The sequence below is a fragment of the Hipposideros armiger genome, unplaced genomic scaffold, assembly GCF_001890085.2.
Source record: "Hipposideros armiger isolate ML-2016 unplaced genomic scaffold, ASM189008v1 scaffold_372, whole genome shotgun sequence".
Lineage (NCBI taxonomy): Eukaryota > Metazoa > Chordata > Mammalia > Chiroptera > Hipposideridae > Hipposideros > Hipposideros armiger.
In genome coordinates this window covers 174563-198491 of record NW_017731722.1, presented here as the reverse complement: position 1 = coordinate 198491, position 23929 = coordinate 174563, and the positions used below count along the sequence as shown (strand labels likewise).

The following is a 23929-nucleotide window of genomic DNA, read 5'->3' as shown; positions in this document are numbered from 1 at the left end:
AATAATGAAATCTCATACACTTGTTGATAGGGTTTATGATTTATATAAACCACAGAATATAGGGTCTGGTATAGTTATTACAAAAAGTTACTACAAGAGGTAAGGTAATCTTGTAGGCTATAGTTTCCTTCCTTCTTGAAGTTCAAGGACTGGCTTAGTTACCATATATACTGTTGTTGGAATTGTGGGTAAAATATTCATCCTTTCTGATCATGATCCAAACATCCACAGGCTGTTATTGTGAGTAAATAAGTTAACGTTATGATAGTGCTTTTTATAAACCATGGCGTGTTTTAACAACAATTATACATGAGGTGGGCATCTAATTCATGCTCGGATTTCAAGCAGAAGTGTAATAAAACCATCCCTTCTATTTTAAAAGAATCTCCTTCTAAAAAGCTCAAATCCCCTTAGAAAAACTTGGCAATGCTTAGAGCTGATGGAAATTCTTCTTTGTAAGTATACTGAATTCCTCATATTGTAAATCACTTCCATTTCTTCTTTTTTGGTTTTCTATGAAAGCAATATGCCTACCATTGTAGTTTTAAGAACATTTACTGTTTTGAAAAAATTAACATTTTTCCTTATTTCTTATCTACTTGTGTAACCGCAGTTCCTCTAATATCAACGGCGATTTCACTTCTTTCCAAGGTACAGAGCCAGCTGTTTCTAAATACTGAGAACTGTGATTGGATTCACAGATTTCTTATTATTATCTCAGCATCAATACTTTAAAGTATGAATGGTAAAAATCACTAATTAAAAGATTCAAACTTCTAATTAAACTCTTCAGAGAAATTGTATTCTTAGAGTAAATGGGACTGAAGAGCAAAGGTAATATAAATTCTTTTAATTTCATCTTTAATTTTATGGAGTTCAACATTCTTTGCATTAGTTTATTATAATCATCTTTCCTATAAGTAGATATTATTCTCTTTTACTAATAAAATAAATGAATCTCCAAGGAGATTGAGAGTAAGAATCAAATAGGTATCCTTCAAGGCAATTAAAAATCTAGAATACAAATCTCCTGACTTACAGTCCGAAGACATTTCTCTGCCACATGGCACACAATTACATTTCTTTTCCAAGATATGGTTTAAAAAACCCACATGGATGATTCAGACAAAAGTTTGAAACATCCATTTCATATTCCCAAGCAATCTTTAGAATATCAGACAACTATTACTGTTCTACCAAAAGAAAAAAAAAGTGATTTTTACTTTTAAGATGGTAGCCACGTGTGAAAACAAAGTACAGCCATGTTAATAACATGGTTCCTTTCTCTTCGCTTTTTATTTTCCATCATTCTGACATTGTTTCCCTTCTGTTTTCTTTTTGTGTTTTTCCAATTTCATTATCCATTACATGTTCCTCATTCATTCTACTCTATTTCATTACTGTCACAATATTGTTATTCTTTGAGGTAAAGAGAAAGCAAAATGGATTCCAAGCTATGGAAAACCGAGATAAGATTTCAGTTGAGGTTCAGATGGTTCTGAACTCATCTTCAGGCTGAACAGCAGCCCTCAGGTGTGGAACAACAAAAGCGGGCACATTTTCTGCTTTCTCACCTGTATGTACTATGAAGAATCTGAGACCTTGCATACGTACATGGTAGAATTTGTTTACTGAGTCAGTTTTTCAGCTAAAGCTGCTAACAATTAATGCCTGTCAGGCTTTGGCTGAAATGGGAACCCAGTGGAGAAAATACATGGTGAGGCATATTGTGTTTGCTATAACTTGACAGTGACAGTAAGGTGAAGAAGCTACAAACTGAGGTCAGGAAAATAAATGAATACAGCAACATGGAAGAAAAAAATCACTGAGCCTCCTATAAGAATATTTTATGAAATGAATATTCAGTTCCTTGTTATTTACAATATACTTAAACATTTTATTTCTGCAGAGAATTACTCTTTTGATAATGAGAATCATAACTTTTCCCATTGTGTGCTAAGAAGACAATTTACATGTCACCTCCTTGAGTGTAAAGAACTGTGTCATATTCATGTTTACAGCTCCAGAAATCTTGCCACATTATCCAGGTTATAGTTAGGCTTATTCAATTCACCTAAATTCCTGAACATCAAGTCTACATTAGAAACATTAAGGATTTTTATAAAATGATTTTCAAATTCTCAAACTTCTTACAATAATGTTTCCCAGTTTTAGCAATCCACATAATCAAAAATGGCAGCCTTAGGTCTACAGTTTGTTATAATGTAAATATTCCTCGTTCTACAGAAAATGTATATGAAGAAAATGTCTTAATTATGGATATCTGAATAATATAAAACAAAGATAAATTGCACAGGGCACTTTTATATTAAATAAAAACATATAATTTGTTTTCTATACCAAAGTAGTCATAACAACAGCTACCTGGATAATTAAAATAAATTTAATTTGATTTATTGTTGTACATATCTGACATTAACCTATTAAAGAGTTCTCTTAAAACTATGTAATTATAAAATGAGTTGTATAAATAGGCCCAGTGCTTCATTTTACTTTATGAAATAAGAATATACCCATTGTGTCTATGCCATGTACCTTAGACACATTTTATTTCTATAGACATTATCATACAACTTTCCATGATGTTATTAAAATTTAATTGTGGATTCCTCCAGGTTTATAACAAGATAATATATTTATAATTATTTTAATAGTTGAAATATAGTTTTCATTTTATTGGGTTTATTTTTTGATATTAGAAATCTATCAAAGGTCTAATCAATCCAGAAATATATTTTTTTAAAATAGTACAGGAAAATATTCAGAGTTGTCTTTATAATATGACTGAAAGACTTGGAGAGAAAAGCAGGGGTTAAAAATTATCCTTTAACTACCCACACACTCCTGGATTTTGAGAGGATGCTCTTTTAATACTTTTTTCTTACTGCAGTATTTGTTGCTTAGGAAGTCGGTGGGTGGATAAGATGTATTATCCCTCCTACACAAGCCCGTTTTTGTATTTACAACACTGAATCTCCATTCTTTCAACTATTTTCTGAAATTCTTTGAAATTTGGTTCACACATTACCACACATTACCTTTCTATAAGACGCATATATAGTCAATTATACTTTATCCTGAATTTTTTTCAACTTTGGGTCTATCCAAAAAGGTTATTTGTGTAGATGCCTTTCCAACTAAACTTTTTTGTTTGAAGACAGAATTCTATAAACAGTGGGTCTTAGGTTCAAAACTAATAATACAAAATTACTGTTTATGTTCATGAGTTTTCTGAAGCACTAAACGAAGATAGAGTTACTGGAATGGGAAAAGCCAACCCTTTAAGATTTTTATCCAGTATTTGTTTCTCATTACTCAACGTGTACCTATATGAATGAATGCACATTTGTAGATCATGCTGCAGTCACAGTAAACATGTCATACCTAAGTAAAGACAGCCCTTTGAATTGTTTCATCTGAATAAATAGATCCATTGTTAAAGATTTTAAAACTCCCTATAAATGTATACTAACAAGTTAATGTAAATTTTATGAAACCTTTATATCCCTTTTATACTGCAGTAAAAGTGTTTCCTCAAATGCACTAAATGACAGGTATGCTTTTGTGCAAATGGGTTAAGCTTAAATGATTTTTTAAATAATCAGGTCTAATCTTCATTGCTAATGTAATATTCATTCATATAAAAATAGAGAACAATCCAAAACAGTAAAAATTGATGTATTTTAAAGTGATTTCGGATTTGGAGGTTTAATAATATCATTTATGATAGTCACATATATGTTTTACAAATAAATTTGTTCAAGTCGCTACTCAGATCAACGCACTCCATTTGGGAATTATATTAACTTTTGTTCGTATAAATTAGAAAAATAACCATTAACCACCCAAAATGCTTGGAAAGATGCCCCAATTATTAATTAAATGCACATTACTGAGAATATATCATATAGAGACCAGTTATTGGGTTGTCGGAAAAGTCATGATGCATTTTTGCAACAAAAAACATAGAAAAATACGTCATGATTTTTCTGATAACCCAATAGAACAATCACTAGCTAGGATTGTTGTATTAACCAAACAATCACAGGCAATTCAATCACTTCCGGTTAATTCAAAGGAAACTGATTCTGGCTCCTCTGATACACTGGTCATAGGAACTCTGTCAGAATACAAAAGCAGGTCCCTCCACTGTATAGCAGAGGTAGTGAGTCAGATATATTTTATGTACAACCCAATGGATATGTGAATTGGAATTGTACAGGTCATTCTAAACTAGGTTTTTAAGTTCAAGCTTTTTTGCATCTTGTAATACATTAAAAATTAAAGAAAATTAAATCCATTTGCATTGCAGTGCAAATAAGACTTAAAAAACAAGACTTAAAAAAAATTCAGTTAAAATAAAACTGTTCAGTCTCTGATTTAAAAAACAATTTATGCCACTAGGAGTAAATACTCATTACCACAACTTTCAGAACAACTACTTTTAAAAAATACAATTCAGAAACAAATGGGGTAGATGCTTGTTTTTTTTCTAAAGCAATTATCTCGTAAGAGCTTGATTTTTTCCCAAGTTACTGTAAAGCATCTATAATTGAAAGGAAGAGTAAGAAAAAAAAAAGAAAAGAAAATAAGTGAAAGTGGTTTCCAACTAATGTATGAGGTTTAAGTTATAAATATCATATTCATGAGATTAAAATTGTTTCCTAAACAAAATTATCTTATTCTGATCATATGACAGCATAATAAATCAAATATTTCAATGTAAAATGCAACAAGGAAGAATAAATGAAAGTTGGAAATTAGTGTCTGAAACATAAACTATGTCTTATTATTACAAAATGAAGAAAAATAAAGAAATGACATATGACAGGAGACTCAAATAGAACAAAGTATATCATGATGTTCTAACAGAACATAGCAATAAAGACATTCTGTATTCTGTAATCTATTTTGTTTTGTTTTTAAAGATGCTAAGAAATTAACGAGACTTGTTGCATGAACAGTGGAACAGTTGAAGCTTAATACAGCATCTGCAAATTTATGTAATCTACACATAAGACTAGCTAAAAAATAAACAGAATTTTGCATAAAAACCACTCCCTTAAAAGAAATATTAAAATTGATTAATTTTTTAACATTCCAATAGTGAAACATCTACTCAGGAAACACTATCTTCTTTCCTTCCTTTTTGTCCTTCTTTACGATTTAACTTGCTCTTCCAAGCTCTTCTTTTCAAATCACTAGGGAAACTTTTTTAGGAATACTATACTAATCAGCCATAGGGGGGAGAAAAACTAATTTCTTAGAAGTAGTGAAAGATTGTTCTAACATGAAATGACTGTCCAATGTCATATGACATTAAATACATTTAATGCTCTTCTGGTGCTAAATCTTGACTGCTCAGTTTTAGTCTTCCTGGAAAAAAATAGTGCTCCAATGTGCTGCTCTAATTGTGTTCTCTGGGTTTTGCTTATTTGTACTAGTTAAACCTCTCATTACATAAAGCTACTTGATAAATTTTTAATGTGTTACCAGAACTAGATAAAGTGTGCAGTAGAGATCTGACTTTCCTGAACCCAAGGACTTCTTTTATTTAATCAAATTCTGCATTTAAAAACTAAAATTTACTTGGGATCACACATTTAATCATTTTATATACCTTAGGCAAAGCCTTGAGAATATTTATATTTTTATTCATTCTCTTATTATTGTTGTTGAAATTATATCTAGTTTTTGTTTTTTGTTTTTTTTTCTTGTGCATAAAGGTGGAATTTTGTTTGGATTTTATTTGGAAAAACATTTTGGGAAATTTGCAATGAAGGCTCAATCCATAAATAAAATCTTGAATTTTATTTATATGAGTACATCAGATCAAATTTTAGAAGTTTCTAGCTCTCTCTTATTGATATATGTCATGAAACACACAGCTAAATAAGGAAAACATATACGTATTTTATTTTACTAAAAATAAATAAGGATTAATTTAATCAAAGAAGTAAAGATACTATCTTATTTTCATTGGCTTATATTTTGTTTACCTTTTTTTGCTTTTCGTTTATGAGCCCAAGCTCCTTCAGTTTCAGATTATTAATTTGATAATTAAGAACTGTTTACAGGATAGTTATGTATGTGTTAATGTTAATGCCTGGGAATTGAGTACAATATTATAAAAACCCAATATTTAAATGATCAACTCATGTTTGTTTGTTTTTTGTCCTGCCAAATATGCTTGGAATCTTCTGTTAGGAAGTTTTGACATACATATCTACCTCAAAGATAACTAAGACACAAACAAGTAAATACATAAGGAAGATTCGATGGAGACAGAGTTCTTAAGTATGATTAATAAATAAATCAAATAATTTGCATGGTATATGTATTTCCTTAATAAAAAGAATGATATTGTTTTATTTTCTCCTTTCCTAAAATGTCAAATGTGAATTCCTCTCAGGTCTCTATAATGGCAAATACATAAGTAAACATCCATAAATAATGTCCACATGTAAGTCTTCAAATATATAAAAAGACAACTCCTACCTCCATCTCCAGATCCAGATCCTGCATCTGGGAGGGAAAAAAAGAAATATTTTGTTTTTGCTTGAAAACAGATTCAAAAAACATGTATGACTTTTTTAGTTCATGTTTACTTTCAACATTGAGATATATATTGAGAAAACTGAGATATAATTGAGAAAATTACGAATACTTAATCTGAAAATATGTATTCACATCCATTTAATTTAATTTCTATAGCATAACTTATAAAATAAATTATTAGTTTCATACTTAAAACTGTATGAAAAAATAATTATCTAGTTTTAAACTAATTCCTAAACTATGTAAAATATGACTATGTAAAATCTCTCATATTTTTTTATTTTAATCAGGATACATTTGGTGTCTTTAACAACAACAAAAAAATGAAAATGAGATGCTTATGATGATCAGTGAGATTCAGAAATTAAACAGTCTTAAGACATGTGGCAAATAAACTCATAATTAAGGCTTTTATTCTTATCAATCACATATGCACAAAGAGAAAAACAGTTTAAAAATAAAAATCATTTTATATAGTAGTTGTTAATATATCTTCCAAATACCACAATTGTGGATGAGTCTGTTACCAAGAGGATCTTTTGTTTTTGAAATCAGTAGAAGAGTGAGATTAATTTTGCCTTTGTGCTTAAAACTGGATATATCCTAGGTGATGCTGGCAGAAAAAACAACAACAACAATAATCTCCTTTCTGCATTTCTCTTTCTCCATTTCTTCTTTCCCCTCCCTCCTATGTAATTACAACTGGTCAGAGTTGTCTATTTCTGAGACATCAGTTCCCAGGAACACCCAGTTTTCTCGTTGGAGTCAAGACAATTGAGTTTCCATCTGCTTCCACCTGTGAAGTGCAGAACACTTCCTTCTGCCTCCCCACTCCTTCGAATTTTAAATGTATTTGGTTATGCATTTCGATGTTAATGCTGGAAAATAAGGCTGGCTCATTTTCTCTGTCTAATATGCCCTAATCTCCCAATGAAATCTCAACCAGGGTTCAAGAACTATATCAAATGCCACTTGTATGAATTTGTGTTTGTATTGTAGTCCAACTAAAGTAAAACATTACTGCCACTTATTTGCCACCATGACACTTTATTGAGAGGCACTGCCTAGAAAGAGGCACAGTGTATAACAATCCACACAAGGCTGACACATATGGAAGAATGAATTACTCTCCAATCATCTTCCTTTCATCACGCTAGGCATTTGTACTGCCATGAAGGAACAGTAGTTTGAATTATCAGCCTTGGTGGAGACTCATATTAACTAAATTCACAAGTTTTAACACTGTATTAAATAAGAATGTCAAGTCTTTAATTAAGTGCTAATGTGACTAAGGCTTATGTTTCTGGGCCATCATATCCTTTTCTTAAAGGCAAGCCGATTGCTAAAACAATTTATAATTTAAGGAAACTCTTCTTAGTAAATGTAAAATAAAATAAGGATTTTAATCATATGATCTGACTATTTAATGATAACAGGTCAAGAAAGGCTGATGCATTCATCTCCATAATAGAACAGTCCTGTCAACTGAACTGATAATCACAAGTCATGGCACCATCACTTTTGAACAGGATAGTGTGGAATAGTCAGTGTTTGTCAAGTCTCCTTTTTGTATGCCTTCACAGCTAAAATTTTAACTGAGTTTATCTGAGTTAACAGGAAAGCTTAATTCAGTATTGCATACAACTATCAGGGGCTAATAACAAATCACACTACTATAACACCAATACATTCTACCCGTGCTTTAGTTGAATGTGTATGGTATATTTTTCCTTTCCCACTATGACTGTAAACTTCTTTAAATCGAGATCCATGTCTTGTTCAGCTTTCTGTACTTATATGCATATTAAGAGAAAATGCATAAAAGCTTAAGGATGCCAAGCTCCAATCATAAAAACATTACTCATTGGATGACATAATGAATGTTACCCCACCTTCCTAAGCTTATTTGTCTTCTACTCAATGAATACAGCAATGTCTATCTCATGGGCTATTTTGAGGCTTATTGTGCAATATCATATTTTAAATGCTTATCACTGTGTCCAGAATGTAACAATTAAAATTTTGAGTGAACATCTTGCCTATTCACCTATAAGTTTGCGAATAAATAGACATGGCTAGGAAAAATCAAGAAAATAACAGTAGTATTTGGCTTGTATTTCCCAGTCATGTTTTTTTTTTTTTAAATCATGCAGCGCAGTTCTTAAGACAATTGTGTTTGATTTGACCCAAATTAAGTGGCTAGGAAAGAAAGAGGAATAGATTGAAAAAAAAAGTCACTTAAATGCATCTCATCATTATGAAAAAAGTGATGGAAAGCTTTAATGATTTCTCTACTATAAGATGGGTCATCTTGGCAAACCAGAGATAAGTAGCCTACTAAAACCTTAGTGAGACAAAAACACCTAAGAAAATAAATCATGCTGTTGGACGTGAATCTGGGCTCCTAATCAATGAATTTCTTATAAGGCAAAGAAGTGAAATTGACAATGAGGCTATAATCCAGACTGCCCAATAAAAAGCTATTTTCTGGACAGAAAATTAAGTTTAAGTTCGATGAAAATAGTAAATACAAAGTTATATCTTCTATTGCCTTTTTCCCCCCTTGAGATCACAACTTGCCACCTCTACTCAGTGTCAACAGCATTAAAAAAAATAAATGGAAAATCTACGAAGTAAAGAATGAGAATCTCTTTTAGATAAAGAATCAGAACTCCAATTTTTTTAGAGTCAGACCTGGTTAGTCAAAATTACTTCAGTCCCTCCATCATTATTCGGATCAAAAACCCTTTAGATTTACAAGTCAATGGAAGATACATTCAGCAATACTGGCTTACTAATTAAATCCTGAAGAAATCTAAGTCTGTGAATGAGCTAGGGATGGATAACTCAATTGTGATTAAATTTTCTACTTGGTTAAGTATTCATTTTTATAGTTTAACCAACACATCAGGAACTAGAATGGAAAGATATGAATGAATCAGAAGACTGCAACTGCATGTGCTGATAAGAACTTTGAGATTGGCAAGTGAGAAAGAGATTTTGCTACCAAACATTTTTAGCCATAATCATAACTTCATGACTGCTTATGAATGCTCTTCACTGATTCTCATCTGGCTGTGAGGCAGACAGATAACCTAGATGATCTTGAATAAGCAAATCCTTTCCTTATAGTCTCTGGTATTTGTTACATCACTTCTGGTTTCTGGCCATCAGGAAGTTTTTTGTTGTTTTTTTTTTGTTTTTTTCTATTCCGTTTGTCCTAAAGTGTCATTTTTAATTTTTTGGTTTTGTTCATTAGGTATGGTAGATTGATTTTTTATAATTAATTTCTTCCTTATCTTTCTATTGGGTTGTCAGAAAAGTCATGATGCATTTTTGCAACAAAAAAAACAGGAAAAATACGTCATGACTTTTGCGACAACCCAGTATTTCCCCCATCCTTACTATCAGAGTGTCATATTGGTCCTTCTTTCCTACTGGAGAGGATGGTCCAATAACTCTCACTTCTTGCTGTTACTTTCACTCATTATTTCTCGATCTGTTTGCTCTGGCAAATCAGAAGTAAGTGGAGCACCAGCCAAGCTTGCCTCACAATCACTCTTCCAGGAAGGACATTCACATTGTGATGCAAAGAATCATGCAGGAGAAAAAACTACTGAAAAACTGAAACCCAAACCAGAAAGCCTGCATCATTTTCCATGAGAAAGGACACATTTTTCTTCCACTAATTCTTGGAAACTTTGTAGTCACCAGTACAACTGGTGACTACTACAACTGCTAACAATCAATAGGCTTAAGATAATCTTTCAAAGAATATGAGATTTTCTCTTTGCTCAATTACTACTCTGCCCCAGTCATCATACACATAACTTTTAACATGATTCCCTAGAAATGCCTATTACCTAAGAGGTACTTTTCAACAAAATAGACTTTTCCTGGTATATTCTTTTACTTCCATTTTCAAAGGAATTTCATATTATTTTTTTCCCTCAATATGCTTATATCACCCAATTCCTCAGAAATTATGGCTTTTCCAGGAAGATGCTTATTTGCCATTAAGGACAACTATCATGGGACATTAAAGTTTCTTTAAGATATGTGATTTTAATGTCTCAAGACTAACCCAAAAGCTCAGCTTCACTTTAAAGTACTACTTTTTCAAGTTCAGGTCTGTTCTGGTTTGTTTGTTTGTTTGTTTTTTCCTGCATGTAATGTTGTTTAATTCTGGCAACCACTGTACACAAAAGAAAAACCTGAAAAACTGAAGATCATATGAAGTCACGCTTCCTTCTCACTTTCTGTATAGCATTCTTTGTACAATATAACTAAAAACTTTGTGGATCCCAGGCTGACTATGTCAGAAAGAGCAGATGTCATTTGAAATAATGTCTACCACCAATACATTCTTCAAAATGATCTACTAAAAGGTAAGCAGAGCATTTTGTAGAGGTGCTCAAGTTAGCCACATCTTGACTTCCAAACCCAAATCTGCAAAGCTACCCTACAACAGACAGTGCTATTGTTCAAAATAAATAAGCAGAAAAACTATATCCATGCATAGATAGGTTTCTGTATATTTGACAACTGGACGCTCAACCTAGATTTCTAATTATATTATTCAACTGTCTGCACTTCATTAAATAACATGCATATTAACATCTGCCAACATGCTATGATTGAGTTTCTCTTTCTTCCAGGAGTGATTTGAAATGCAAACAGACATAGAATAAGAATAATGCATGTTTTACACATAAGAATAAGAGGCTTGTCTAGCCAATATATAGTCTAAATTATTTATTTGGAGATGGCAGGAAAAGCAAGGCATGGGTTTTGGATTTGGAATCCATTCAGAAGCCTTCAGGGAGTCTTCAGGGTTCCATACATACCTGCGGCACATGATCCTTCAGACACCACAAGTATCTCACTCTGCTGCTTGCAGGCAGCCTGCCGCAGGTAACACTCATTCTGGTAGCTCTCTCCATTGGAGCCACACACAGGCACGTAGTCACTGTTGCACTGAGAACACACAGAAGTAAGCCTACGGTTAGTACTGGGTCTGCATGCCTCTGACTTCTTGAACAGAAATAATCATTTAGAAAAGGAAACACTTGTCGTTGTTTTCAGTGATCCTCATTATACCCATTAAGTCTTTGACTTTGCAAGGGCATCATTCAAAGAGACGCAAAAGCAAAGTCAAGTCAGCCAACCAGTCCTTTGATTCAGATAGGGGAAAAAATGCTTCTAAATTGATCAGGCAAGTCCAACAAAGTAATCGGACAAGCAATGCTAAAAAGTGATAGCAACAAATATATCAATATTATAGAACACTGTTTTTCTGATATATAGCCCCTCTGGCTTGGTGGAGAAAATTAAAACATGCTATAATATTCAAGCTATTAAAAAATAGGTAATGTCCATATTTGGAGAGTGAAAGTATATAAATGAAATGCCAGAGAATTTGGTAACTCCTTAGCATTTTTTTTCTTTTTTGAATTTTAGTCTTTAAAAATTTCTGAATATTTGGGTAAACATTTTATTACTAATTAATTTTTCTTATATCTTTAGATCATGGGATATTGATGTAGATACAGTCTAGAGAGAAACAGACTACGGAATACAGGAAAACATTTCAACAACTACTGAACTGTATGTAAACTTTATTAACTATTTAGAAATATGAGAAAAGTTAATTTTAAAAAGTCTCATTACAAAAAAGTACTGACTCTGGGTGGTGAACACACAATGTGATATATACGCATAGATGATGTATTACAGAATTGTACACTTGAAACTTATGTAATTTTACTAACCATTGTCACGCCAATAAATTTTAATTTAAAAAAAAGTACACATTTTACAATGGAAATTAGACCACCTACAACGTGTACTCATCATAATACAATCACAGTCTAAGGTATTAGAGATACTTGGCGTATCCTATACCTGCTAATTATGCCAGAGATGTGATTATCGCATGATTAGTACTACAGATGCACTTCATTATTTAATTATAACAAATGTAATAGTGAAGATGATTATTTATAATACTCACCTATGCCAGAAATGAAGTAAAGCAAACAATGCCTACACATGTATGTGAAAACACTTTTCTGTTTTCTACTTTTTATTAAAATATTTGGATTTTTGATGTATTGTAAATTCATAACACATACAAAATAAACCAATGATCCAGTGAGATAGCTAGGCAAGTTTTAATATATATGATAATAAACCTAAAACTCTATCATAAGTTAAATTCAACTCAAGGATTTAGGCAACAAAAGAGGAAATCCTCAATAAGGTTATGATCTGGTGCTAAAAAAATGAGGTTTATTGTTTTACTCTCTTTCCTTACAATATATATACTTTCTCCTTCCTGATCAACCAGTTAACTGTTGCTGTTTGCCTTTATTTAATAATGGCTTAACCATCCTAACAATTTATAAATATTCTCTGAAATGGAAGCCATTTTATAAGCTTGACTTTGTAACCATTTTTGAAAAGCAAAAATATTTGTTACTAATAGTAATATACTTTTCTCCCAATAGTAAATCTAAATTCTAGGACACGAATATTATGATCACCGTAATTGCTAACATGGTGATTTAGATATTAAATCATATCTATTTAGGAATTATTTAAATATGGTTAAATATTTAAATATTTTAAACATGACACATTTTAGAAATCTTTAGTTCTACCATTTCTAAACCAGACATTCTAGAAGCCCTCTATACAATAATTCATTTCAGCAGTTACACTCTTGGCTTGGAGACAGTCTATCTATGTAATTATACTTTTAAAATGGTTTTGCTTGGAACTTTTCACTAGTGAGGATTCTTTAATTCAATAGGCAATTAAGTTCTGATCAGGTGATACCTGTGTAAAGGTAGCTTTCCAAAAATATGTATATATTTTGGATATACATATACACAGGGTGCCAAAAATATATACACATTTTAAAAAAGGAAGAAAAACTATATTAAAACTGTAATACGCAGTGTATACTGATAACAAAACATGACTACAAGTTACATTTGACTTTTGCAATTACAAGAGGTGCTCAAAGTGGTTACCATCTATGTAATTTTAACACAGTTTTTCTCTTTCTTAAAATGTGTATACATTTTTTGGCACCCTGTGTGTGTGTGTGTGTGTGTGTGTGTGTGTGTATTCAAAAATTGTTTTACCAATTCTGACATTCGAAAATTGATTTACCAAACGACTGAAAGAACATCTTCATCGCTGTTGAAGAAAAAAGGTAATAGCAAAATGTCAGTGAAGAGTTGAATTTTCCAATGAGCAATGCTGGGGAGATACCAAATAAATGGGGCTGGTTCTCATGTCAGGGCCATGACCAGGGAGGCCGGTGGATGGGAAGTACTTGATGAATATGCTGTGTTTAGAACGAGGGAGAGGAAAATGTAGGGAGGGCTTATGAGGACCCACTAACAAACAATGGTATCTGAGCACATGGAGGAGAGACCTTTAAGAAGTAAACAGCTAGTAACATATAGTCAGTAGACTTGCTGACCCTTTCAGTATTCATAGTTAGTGCGGACAACTGGACTAGTTAGTTTCTCATGTTTGAGACCTTCCTAGCATTCTCGTCCCTGATTACCTTTTAATCTCCATCTCCAACCCTGGTTACAATACTTTATGAGTGGATAATTTGGATTCACATTTTCTTCACTCTGATTCTTAGAATTTCTCTATTTATCCTTTTCATCTACGTCTGCAAGTTACTCAGATGTAGTCAGTGGACAAGGAATGAAGGGTGGAAAGTATTTATTATGTCTGTCAAGTGCTCGCACACAATGCTGAAATGCATGTTAAAATATCAAATAAACTGACAAAGTACTCATATGCCATTTCTGAGGGATGCAGTAAGCCAAATGTGAACAGTGCTAAAAACAGAGCTGCCAAATTCCATGCAAAAGCCAAAAGGGAGATTTGTACGGAGCTGAAAAGAGCTTAACTGTAGATTATCAGCATGATGTTTTTGGCCCTCAGTACCATGACTTGCACTCATTAATATGAATAACACATGGAGGGAGCATACTCTAAATCATTAAGGCTCAGGAGTAGAAGTCTGGTCCTAGGTTCTCCCATTTCTCTCACGGCCTTAGTGTAGGACCTCGTGACTATCACTCAACAAGTAAATATTTAACACGTTTATTGCTCTGCTTCTCTACTTGAAATGGTCACCTGGGCATTTGGGAGAATTAACAGAGTTATGTCTTTAAAACACTTTGCAATACTCAGTTATAAAAAGAAATAAAAATTATTTGCTTTTTATGATATGTATTTTAACTAGCAGTCACTATCTAACACCAACACTAAAACATGCATATCTAAAATTAGAAAAATAAAGTAAAACATCATAACCCTAAGCATAAAAATAGGCTAACTAGTACATTAAAATATGTCGAGTTGTTGGAAATAGTTTTTAGTGGTCATCATGATACTGCTCAGTTTCAGGTAAAGGGACATATTCACATGTTAAGAGACTTGCTAAGGCCACAGAGTAGGCTGATAAGAGAAAAAAAACAACACTCAGGCCCAGATGGTTAGGCCCATAAATGTATAAACTTATACCAGCTTCCTCTCAGGGATAAGTGATTCTATTTTTCTCAGCATGTTTTAAAAATCCTGTTTATTTTCCAAATATGTTTTTCAGTAGAATGATTTTATTCCAAAATGTTTACCTTGCTTAAGAAAGCAACTACATGGCACACTGGTAGATTCGATGAGTAGACACTCTAGACTATATGGAATTCATTTTGCTACAAATGAACAAAAAAATTATGCGAGAAGTTTTTCATATGATTTATTGCTTATTTGGTTAATAAGGATTTAATCTAGCGGAGATTTCAGCATCTAGAAGCTATGCGTAACTTATATTTTATATGTTGTCGGCACCTTCCATAGTGTCTGGCATATAGAAGGTGCTCCACAGACACTAAGTGTATCTGCTATATTCCCAGTTGTCAAAGGCTTAGAAATAATAGCTTTGAATATGGTATGTTTCTCTTCCAAAAAAGAAAAAAAGATAAAAAGCCTGCATATGTCCCAATCCTTTGATCATTCCATAGGTAACTTTTAGTTCTCTGTGACTACATTTCTTTACATGGAAATTTTTTTGTGATTTCAAGAGTGGGCCAGCCTGTGGCTATGGTAAAAGTGACTCTATGACTTCTGAGACTAGGTCATTAAAGGGTACAGCTTCTACCTGGTTCTCTCTCTCTCTCTCTCTCTCTCTCTCTCTCTCTCTCTCTCTCTCTCTCTCTCTCTCTCTCTCGATGCTTGCCCTTGAAACCCAGCCATTGTGCTGTAAGAAAGCCCAAAGTAGCACAGAAGAGACCCACATGGAGAAGGAATAAGGTTCCCAGTTGACAGACATAACAGTGAGAACCCTGAGATGAGTACAGAATCAAACCTTTGATTTCCCTCCCCCAACCTCAGCTAATGCCAAGCTGAGCAAAGATGAGCTGTTTCCATTAAGCCACATACAATTACTGATTCATGAGCAAAATAATGTTCATTGTTTTGAGCCACTAAGTTCTGGACAATTTGTTATGCAGTCCCAGTAACTGAAACAACTGCAATGTAATGCATGGCTTTTTAAATAAAAATATCTAATATTTGAATTAAATAATTCCCCAAACACATAAAACTCCATCATATTTTTAAGTTATAAATTAATAATCATTATATAATTAGTGTTAACTACATGTGTGTTTAATTCCTTCCTTCCTCCTTTCGTCCATCCATCCATCCATCCATCCATCCATCCATCCACTGCATCTAAATGTTCATCTCCACAAATGATTTACTAGATTGACCATATACGGTGTGGTTTTCAGATAGGAAGGTAGGATGCATGAGGTTACAGGCCATTTCTGGAACTCATATCTTCACCTAAGAACTAGTTGTACTACTTTTGATATTAACAGTTCTCTATAATAAATTTGTACTTTTGTAGCTGTTACCGATGTTCTTATTTTCATGTATAATGTCCTGGGGAAAAAAACTGATTTGGTGTCAAAGGAACTAAGTTCTTGCTTTAAGATCAATGCTTAATAGTAAGTTATTTGTATTTATGGGCATTAATTTTTTCATCTTTAAAAGGAGAAAATAATTACCTCATTCAGTTGAGAGAAATAAATGAGATACAGTAGTCCATCCTTATCCATAGTTTCAGTTACCAGCAGTCAAAACAGCTCAAAAATATAACATTGAAAATTCCAGAAATAAATCATTCATAATTTTAAATTGTGTGCCTTTATGAGTAGTATGATAAAATCTCACGCCAACTTGCTCCATCCCACCGGAACGTGAATCTCCCCTTTGAGCATCGTCTCCATGCTGTATACCCTTCCCACCTGTTAGTCACTTAGTAGCCATTTTGGTTGTCAGATCGACTGTATCAGTGTCAGTCGATCTTGTGTTCAGGTAGCCCTTATTTTACTTAACAATGGACCCAAACGCAAGAGTAGTAATGCTGGCAAATCAGATATGCCAAAGAGATGCTGTAAAGTGCATCCTTTACGTGAAAAGGTGAATACAGTACAATAAGATATTTTGTGTGCGAGAGAAGACATTAACATAACTTTATTACAGTATATTATAATTGTTTTATTTTATTGTTAGTTACTGTGATCAATCTCTTACTGTGCCTAATTTATAAATTAAATATCACAGGTATGTATATATATAGGAAAAGACACAGTAGATATAGGGCTCAGTACTATCTGTGGTTTCAGGCATCCACCAGGGGTCTTGGGATGTATCCCATAGGATAAGGGGGGACTACTATAATATGTTTGAAGCACAGAATACGTTTATTTTAAATCATCAAAAAGAGGTGAAGGCAACTATATGTTCACTTAAGTGCTCCAATACTAATCCAAATTGGACAACATTATAGATTATAAGCACATACACCCATTTCTCTGAAATTTAGCTCTCAGCCAGAGAGATCACAGTTTGTATCCTATTTGAATGGAAGAATTATGAATTCAGGTTGCTTAGCATATTATAGGAAAATTGATTTTTAGGACCTGTCTCTTTTCATCAGATACTGGGGAATTAAAAAAAGTAAAAACAACAAAAACAAACAAACAAACAAATAAAACTCCCCTCAAATTCAGTGAAAAGTATTGGAAAGGACTGAATCAAGATACTTTTAATCTAAAATATCCTATCTATTATTCTCTGTACAACTTCTACATTTCCTTTGATGTTCAACTTAATTCAGCCCCTCTAGTTTCTTGGTATGTGCAGAATCTAAATGTTCCACTAGGGAAATGTTTATTTTCTGCTGATAGACTGACAACTATTGCAAAGCACAAATTAACAGCAGTAGTAACCTAGTAGTAACCTTACAATACTGCAGACTTTAGCGAAATAAAATTTACATTGCAGTTTCTTATTTAAACTTGTAGTCATTGCCCACTCTTCATCTATTCCACTCAATAATTATTTAAATTAATGAAAAATGTGACTGGCTGACCAATGCATGAAAAACACAAATATCTTATTTAATGAAAGTTTTACCAAAACCCTTTGTTTCGGAACCTGAAAACTGAACACCGTTCCTGTAATAAGAAAATTATACATTTCCTTTTAGTAGCATACATCCATTTAGAATTTTGTGAGATCCTTTTTTTTCCTCTCTTGACAAAATCTTGTTAGAATTATAGCTTTCCATTTGAGGAACATTCTCCTGATTCATTCTATACTGTTTATAAGTTCACTTCTCACGCTACCTTTGGCTACAAAAATAAGACAAATTTATGGGAATCACAAATTGAAAGGGAAAAAATCTACAAAATCCTATGGGTCTTTAAATAATGATTTATCCAACTGTATTTTCCCCTTTAGTTAACTTTTGGGAAAAGTATAAACTGGAGAGTTCTCATGCTCCATCTCTCTCATGTAGTTCATTGAAAGAACACAATTACATTGTTTGGTGGGGCTGGAGACCTTAGAGGTTGGTGTCTCATGTATATTAAATATGAAAGTATATGTTTTTAACACTATAGAATGGTCTAAAAGACTATGGTCATAGCAATACTTACCCACCAGGAGGTGATACACTTCACAAGTGTCAGTTGTTTTATTACTTTTCTTAGAAAGAAGAAAATAATGTGCAAGAAGATTTTTAGCTTATCTATAAGCCAGTTAAACTATATTTAAATGTGAGTTCTCTTACTAGAAGACTGAATTCAACCTGAAATATTTAAACTTCATCAGCAATTCTAAATATCACATACTAACAAAATTTAGACCTGAATTTGAGTTTAATGTTTTTATTTGTTCTATATTCTTTTTAACATTTCTTTTTAGCTTTGCTTACAATCTTGGAAAAGTTTCCCCTGATCTCAGGTACAGTTTTGTTTATGCACACATTTCCCAGTTCAACCTTATATTAGATTTCACATGTATTTTCAAAAGTAATTCAGTTACACTCAAAGATGAATATAAGACATCAATACAACATCTTTGATATTTGAAGAATATATAATTATTTAAACATTTTGATAGAGACCAAGATTTATAATTTACATGGTGGAAAGCATTTGTTAGATGATGACTATAATGATGATATTTCAGAGTTCTATCTTCAATAGTTACTAATAACCTAGTTTTTATTATAATAGTGCTGCAATCTCTCTCTTTTATTTTTATTTATTTATTTTTAACATGACACAGAATACATCTTTCTCATGTTTATGAAATGACTTGTGGCTGTTTGAACTCTTTTGGGTTTCTGGGAGATTCAGTTATAATTGAAGGTGGCACCCATGAAATGTGCACATATACTAAAAAATTCCATGATTTCCAAAACAAGCACAATAGTTTTGAAGTCACATTAGGAAGTTCATTTAAAAACGTAATCATTTTGCCAGGATAATAAACCCCAAGACCATTAAAACAGAGAGCAATGTGATCAAAAGATGATATCCCCAATCAAAAAGAAAAAAAAAAGTACAAACTCATAGTTTTTATCCACTGTCAATTGGCTATTACCCTCAGTAGTTGGCTTCTAAAATGCATGCTAGAAGAGACACAGAAATATCGTTTTCCTTTGATACACCAAAGGAACAACCTGACACTTTCCACCTCCATGGCATTTGTAACTGTGGCATACACATTTCTCCAAAAAGCTACGGCTTCTTGACATCAGTTGGCTGTCTTGCCAGTATTTTGCTTGATGCCAGCTTTCCTCTTAGCTTGCACAGCTATAAATTGCCAAGTGATGGGCTATAAAGGCAGATCTTTGCTTTGAAGTCTTGTTAATGAATTAGAAAATGCAAATATCAGACTTCTTACCTTGAACTGACAGACGCAAGTCACAGTGTCTCCAATTCTTAAACATTCTCCATCAAATTTACAGGTGTTGGTGTCACAGAGGAAGAGATCATTTTCTCTGTCATCATAACCTCAAATTGGAAGAGAACACTCCAGTCATTAAAGTGACTTTAACAAAAAAGTGGCGCCTTGAAGCTTTAAAAGTACTACTCTAAATTTTAGTTCCAACCACCACAGTTGTACTGCAAGGTCATTCTCTGCTGATAACTTTAAAAAATCTAGTTAAGTGATCAATATTTGTTTCTTTTTTCCACAGTTGCTTTCTAGTCAATTCTCTTTTAATATCTTTTTTTGATAGTGCTATTTGATTTTAGCTTGGGTTAATACTGGCAATGCTGAATGAATGTGTAACACTTGCATCCTACCTTCCTTATTTTTTTTCTCATTAAGTGGATTATAGTTTATGACCCCCCAAATCCACATTTTAGAAAAGAGCTGGTGATGGTCTCTGAATGTCATTTTACCATTTCTCCATCTTTAATCATTCTTTTGCTTTACAGTCTGAAACAACCCCTTATCTGGAATTTCTCCAGACAAAGAAGAAACAAAGCCCCAATAATAAAGATAAACAGGCACAGTGTTTTCTGTGATGGTCTGTCTGGCTCAAATGAAGATTGATCACCTCTAAGTTAACAGGGGTGGGAGGGGGCTGCCAGATTCTTGACAATCTGCCTGGAAAATCTATTCATTCTCTCTACTTTCTACAGATCCCTTTATGATATCCAGCTAATAATGAATTTTGTCATTGCCAACCTCAATTTCACATTCAAGTTATAGTTATTTCCTAAAACAATAGTATAGTTAGGGATGAAGCCAACCAGTCATGCTGGACTACAAAGCTATCAATGTTTCAAACAGTTGATTTTGTAGGTTATTTAATATTCCTATGATAAAGCACCTAAAAAGTGGTTAGGCACCTGCAAAGTCAAAATTAGTGTTTCCAAAATAACACACATGCCTTTTGAACCACAAGTAAGTTACAGAAAACATGTTGAATTTTATAAAAATGCCAAATTTAGGAATTCTCAAAAACAGAACAAAGGCTATTGATACCGATATTTAATAGGGTTGCAAATCTTGTATTTAAAAAGCACAAACCACAGCGATGCATAATAATTCTCCTTGTGGAATTTACATCACTAACAACCCAGGACTACATACTCTTTCATCCTGTAAGTTACAGTTGGTCATTACCTCCTTTCTAAAGTTACATACACTTGAACTCACATACATCTCTTGAAAACCACTTTATTTAGAGTCAGATTTAACTATAGCAGGATTATATTCACAGAAGATGAAAAATTATATACACACTTGCTAAAACTAGAACAGACCAGAGCTAAGGGACGATACCCTGACGTGTTAATGGAGTTTAAAATGCCAATGAAATCACACCACAATCCAGCCCGGTATACGAAGGGCTGTCATGCTGAAATGCGAATCCAGCTCCGAGTGCGGCAACTCCCATCCGCCGGCCCTATTTCATTAGGAGGCTTCGGCAGAGCAAAGCCTGCCAAGCTCTGGAGTCCAGACTCTGAAGAGACCCAAGTGAGCAAGAAGAGCGACTGACCCATCCCAAGGAAGTCTGCCCAGAAATGGAGGAGTCAGTGCCCAACGGGGTCGATTCCGTTCTTTGCCAGGTGGCGCGTGAGCCTGGCCGGCCTTGGTCATGCCCACCCGGGCCTGGGAGACCTAAGAATGATTCTTTTCTCAACTTCCCTCCACCATCTAGGAGCTTGGGGAGGCAAGAGTGGTATCTGTGGGCTGCCAAAACAATGTCTGTTGCAGTCAAGGAGAGAAGGAGGATGAGAGGATGAGAGGGAGAGAGGGAGGGAGGGAGGGAGGGAGGGAGGAAGAGAGAGAGAGAGAGAGAGAGAGAGAGAGAGAGAGAGAGAGAGAGAGAGAGAAGCTGATTTTGAATCTCTTGAAAACCAAGCTCTTTTAGAATCTGTGTAACCTGGTCTTGAACGCAAGACCAGTGACCCCTCATTGCACTTTTGCCAGGAATCACTGTTTCCCCTGCAGTCATCTGATTTATTGCTTTGTCACTCATTCCTTCTCATAAAGTTATTTGTAGCTCGTTCTAGCTAGACTTTTTTCTTTAGTGATGGGGAAGATTGTTTTGGTGTTTTCCCAAGGATTTGGTGCTCTTTTCAGCGAATCCACAAAAGCATCCCGTTTAATATTTCTCAAAATCTTCGCAGTTCCAACGTAAGTGCAAGGCTACAAAGGCTCCTAAACCTGCACTTTCTGCCCCCACCAGACCCTCCGTCCGTCCCCGCCTCCCCCCGGCCTATCTTAGTGGCCCGGAACAATTATCTGTGCTTTTCTGGGTGAAGGTCGGTCGTCTCAAGGGTTTGGGGCAGTAGGAAGTGAGGGGCTGGGGAGACGCGCTAGGTGCGGTAGGCTGGTCTGTGCTGGAAAAGCGCCCTTTCCTCTGCGGGGTTGAGGGGTCGGGAGCTGGGGTTCTGGACTTACCAGAGCAGTTCCAGCCGGTGGGCGTTTGGCAGTCACTTAAGGAGGTAGGGAAAGCCGCAAGCTTCACCGGGCGGGCAATGATGAGTAGCATCACCGGCAGCAGCAGCAGCCAGCAAAAGCCCTCGCAAAGTGTCCAGCTGCTGCACTGCCGCGGGGACTCCCACAGCACCATGACTAGTTCGCGCAACTCTGCAGCAGCAAACGGCTTCCGAAGAACACACTATCGCGGGGGCCGGGCAGCGGGCTACTGAGCATCCCGCGGACGACGGCAGCAGAAGCAGCGGTGGTGGCAGTGGCACCTGACGGCGAAGCCGCAGCGAAACCCGAGCATGATCTCGAGAGTTTCAGCAACATCCAGTGACCCGGCTCAGCCCCAGCAGCGAGAGGGTCGTCCGCTGAAAAGCTATGCCGGAGGCGCGGGAAGCTACTGCCATAAGGGGAGGGCTCTGGGAAGCCGGGGGAGCAGGAGACCGGAGTCCAGGGACAGAGGAGAGGAGCCCAAGGAGGCTGGGTGGAGGAAAAGTCAAAACGCCCCGCAGCCTAGCAGCCGCCTCTCGCGCTCTGCCGCCCGCATCCCCCTGGCGTTTGGGAAGCAGCAGGTCCTTAGCCCGCCCGGGATCACGTGGGAAGAGGCAGTCGGACGCTGATTGGCGGAGCGGGATGCAGGTCCCGGGAGGGAGGGGTCGGCGAGGAGATGCAAGGAGAAGGCGACGGCGGATGCCACAGATGGGCTAGCTCGCCAGCGATGCCCCGAGTGGGGCCAGGCGGGGAAGGTTCCAGGGAGACGCGCAGGCTTCTGGTTGGGCTACTCCCACACCTATACATACCACCTGCCCTTTCACTCGCCGCCCCAGGACGCCCCCTACCGAGCGCAGGGTCAGTTCTAGCTCCCCACCGCCGTGCTTGACCCCGGGGTGCGAGCGGCGGCCGCGGCTGGGTGGCGTCTTCAGAGCTGGAGCTGGTGAGGGCGGAGGAGGCGGAGGAGCCGTAGCAGCAGGGCGAAGAGGGGAAAGCGGGCACTGAGGAGAGGGCGTCCTGCTTGCGCCCCGCGCTTCAGCGTGCGGAAGGGCGCCCCCTGGCCGTCACCGGATACAGGCTGGGGATACCGCGGCGGAGAGCCCAGGGACATTTCTCTAGGGAGTAGCAAAGAGCCAGAGAGGGTGAGAGGCGGTGGTGTGAGAACAGCCCTGGTAGGCCAGGAAGCAGCCGCAGTTCCCACAGGAGACTGCGACCCTGAGGCTGCTCTCCCAGCTGGCTCAACCAGCCTTCCAGGCTCTCTCTTCTTCCTTTTCTCTCTCTCCTGCCCTCCCTAGCCCCCTGCGGCCCCGACCCAGCCGGAGGAGCCGAAGGTTTGAAGCCCCTCTGCCTATCACTCGGTCATCTCCAGCCTGGAGCCTATTTGTATGGCTGCCTGGGAGATGCGGGCAAATGTGTTTCGAAGGTCAGATTTGGTCGTGACAAGTGGGCAGAGAGAGGGAAGGGAAGGCTCCTCTGCATCAGCAACGGGTGGGTTGCCGGCGCATCCTCCGGGAAG

The 23929-nt window shown here is 35.8% G+C and overlaps 1 protein-coding gene across 2 annotated transcripts in view; it reads right to left on the bottom strand.

Moving 5' to 3' along the window:
* Positions 1–23056, bottom strand: part of TMEFF2 (transmembrane protein with EGF like and two follistatin like domains 2) — a 235552-nt gene extending 212496 nt beyond the window's left edge. For both annotated transcript variants that reach the window (XM_019662343.1, XM_019662342.1), the window contains exons 1-4: positions 22396–23056; positions 19879–19988; positions 11427–11556; positions 6520–6546 (exon numbers count right to left, since the gene is read on the bottom strand). In XM_019662343.1, coding sequence (XP_019517888.1) covers positions 6520–6546; positions 11427–11556; positions 19879–19988; positions 22396–22567 — 439 coding nt within the window. In that variant the 5' untranslated portion in view covers positions 22568–23056. The remainder of the gene's footprint in view (positions 1–6519; positions 6547–11426; positions 11557–19878; positions 19989–22395) is intronic.
* Positions 23057–23929: the final 873 nt, after the last annotated feature.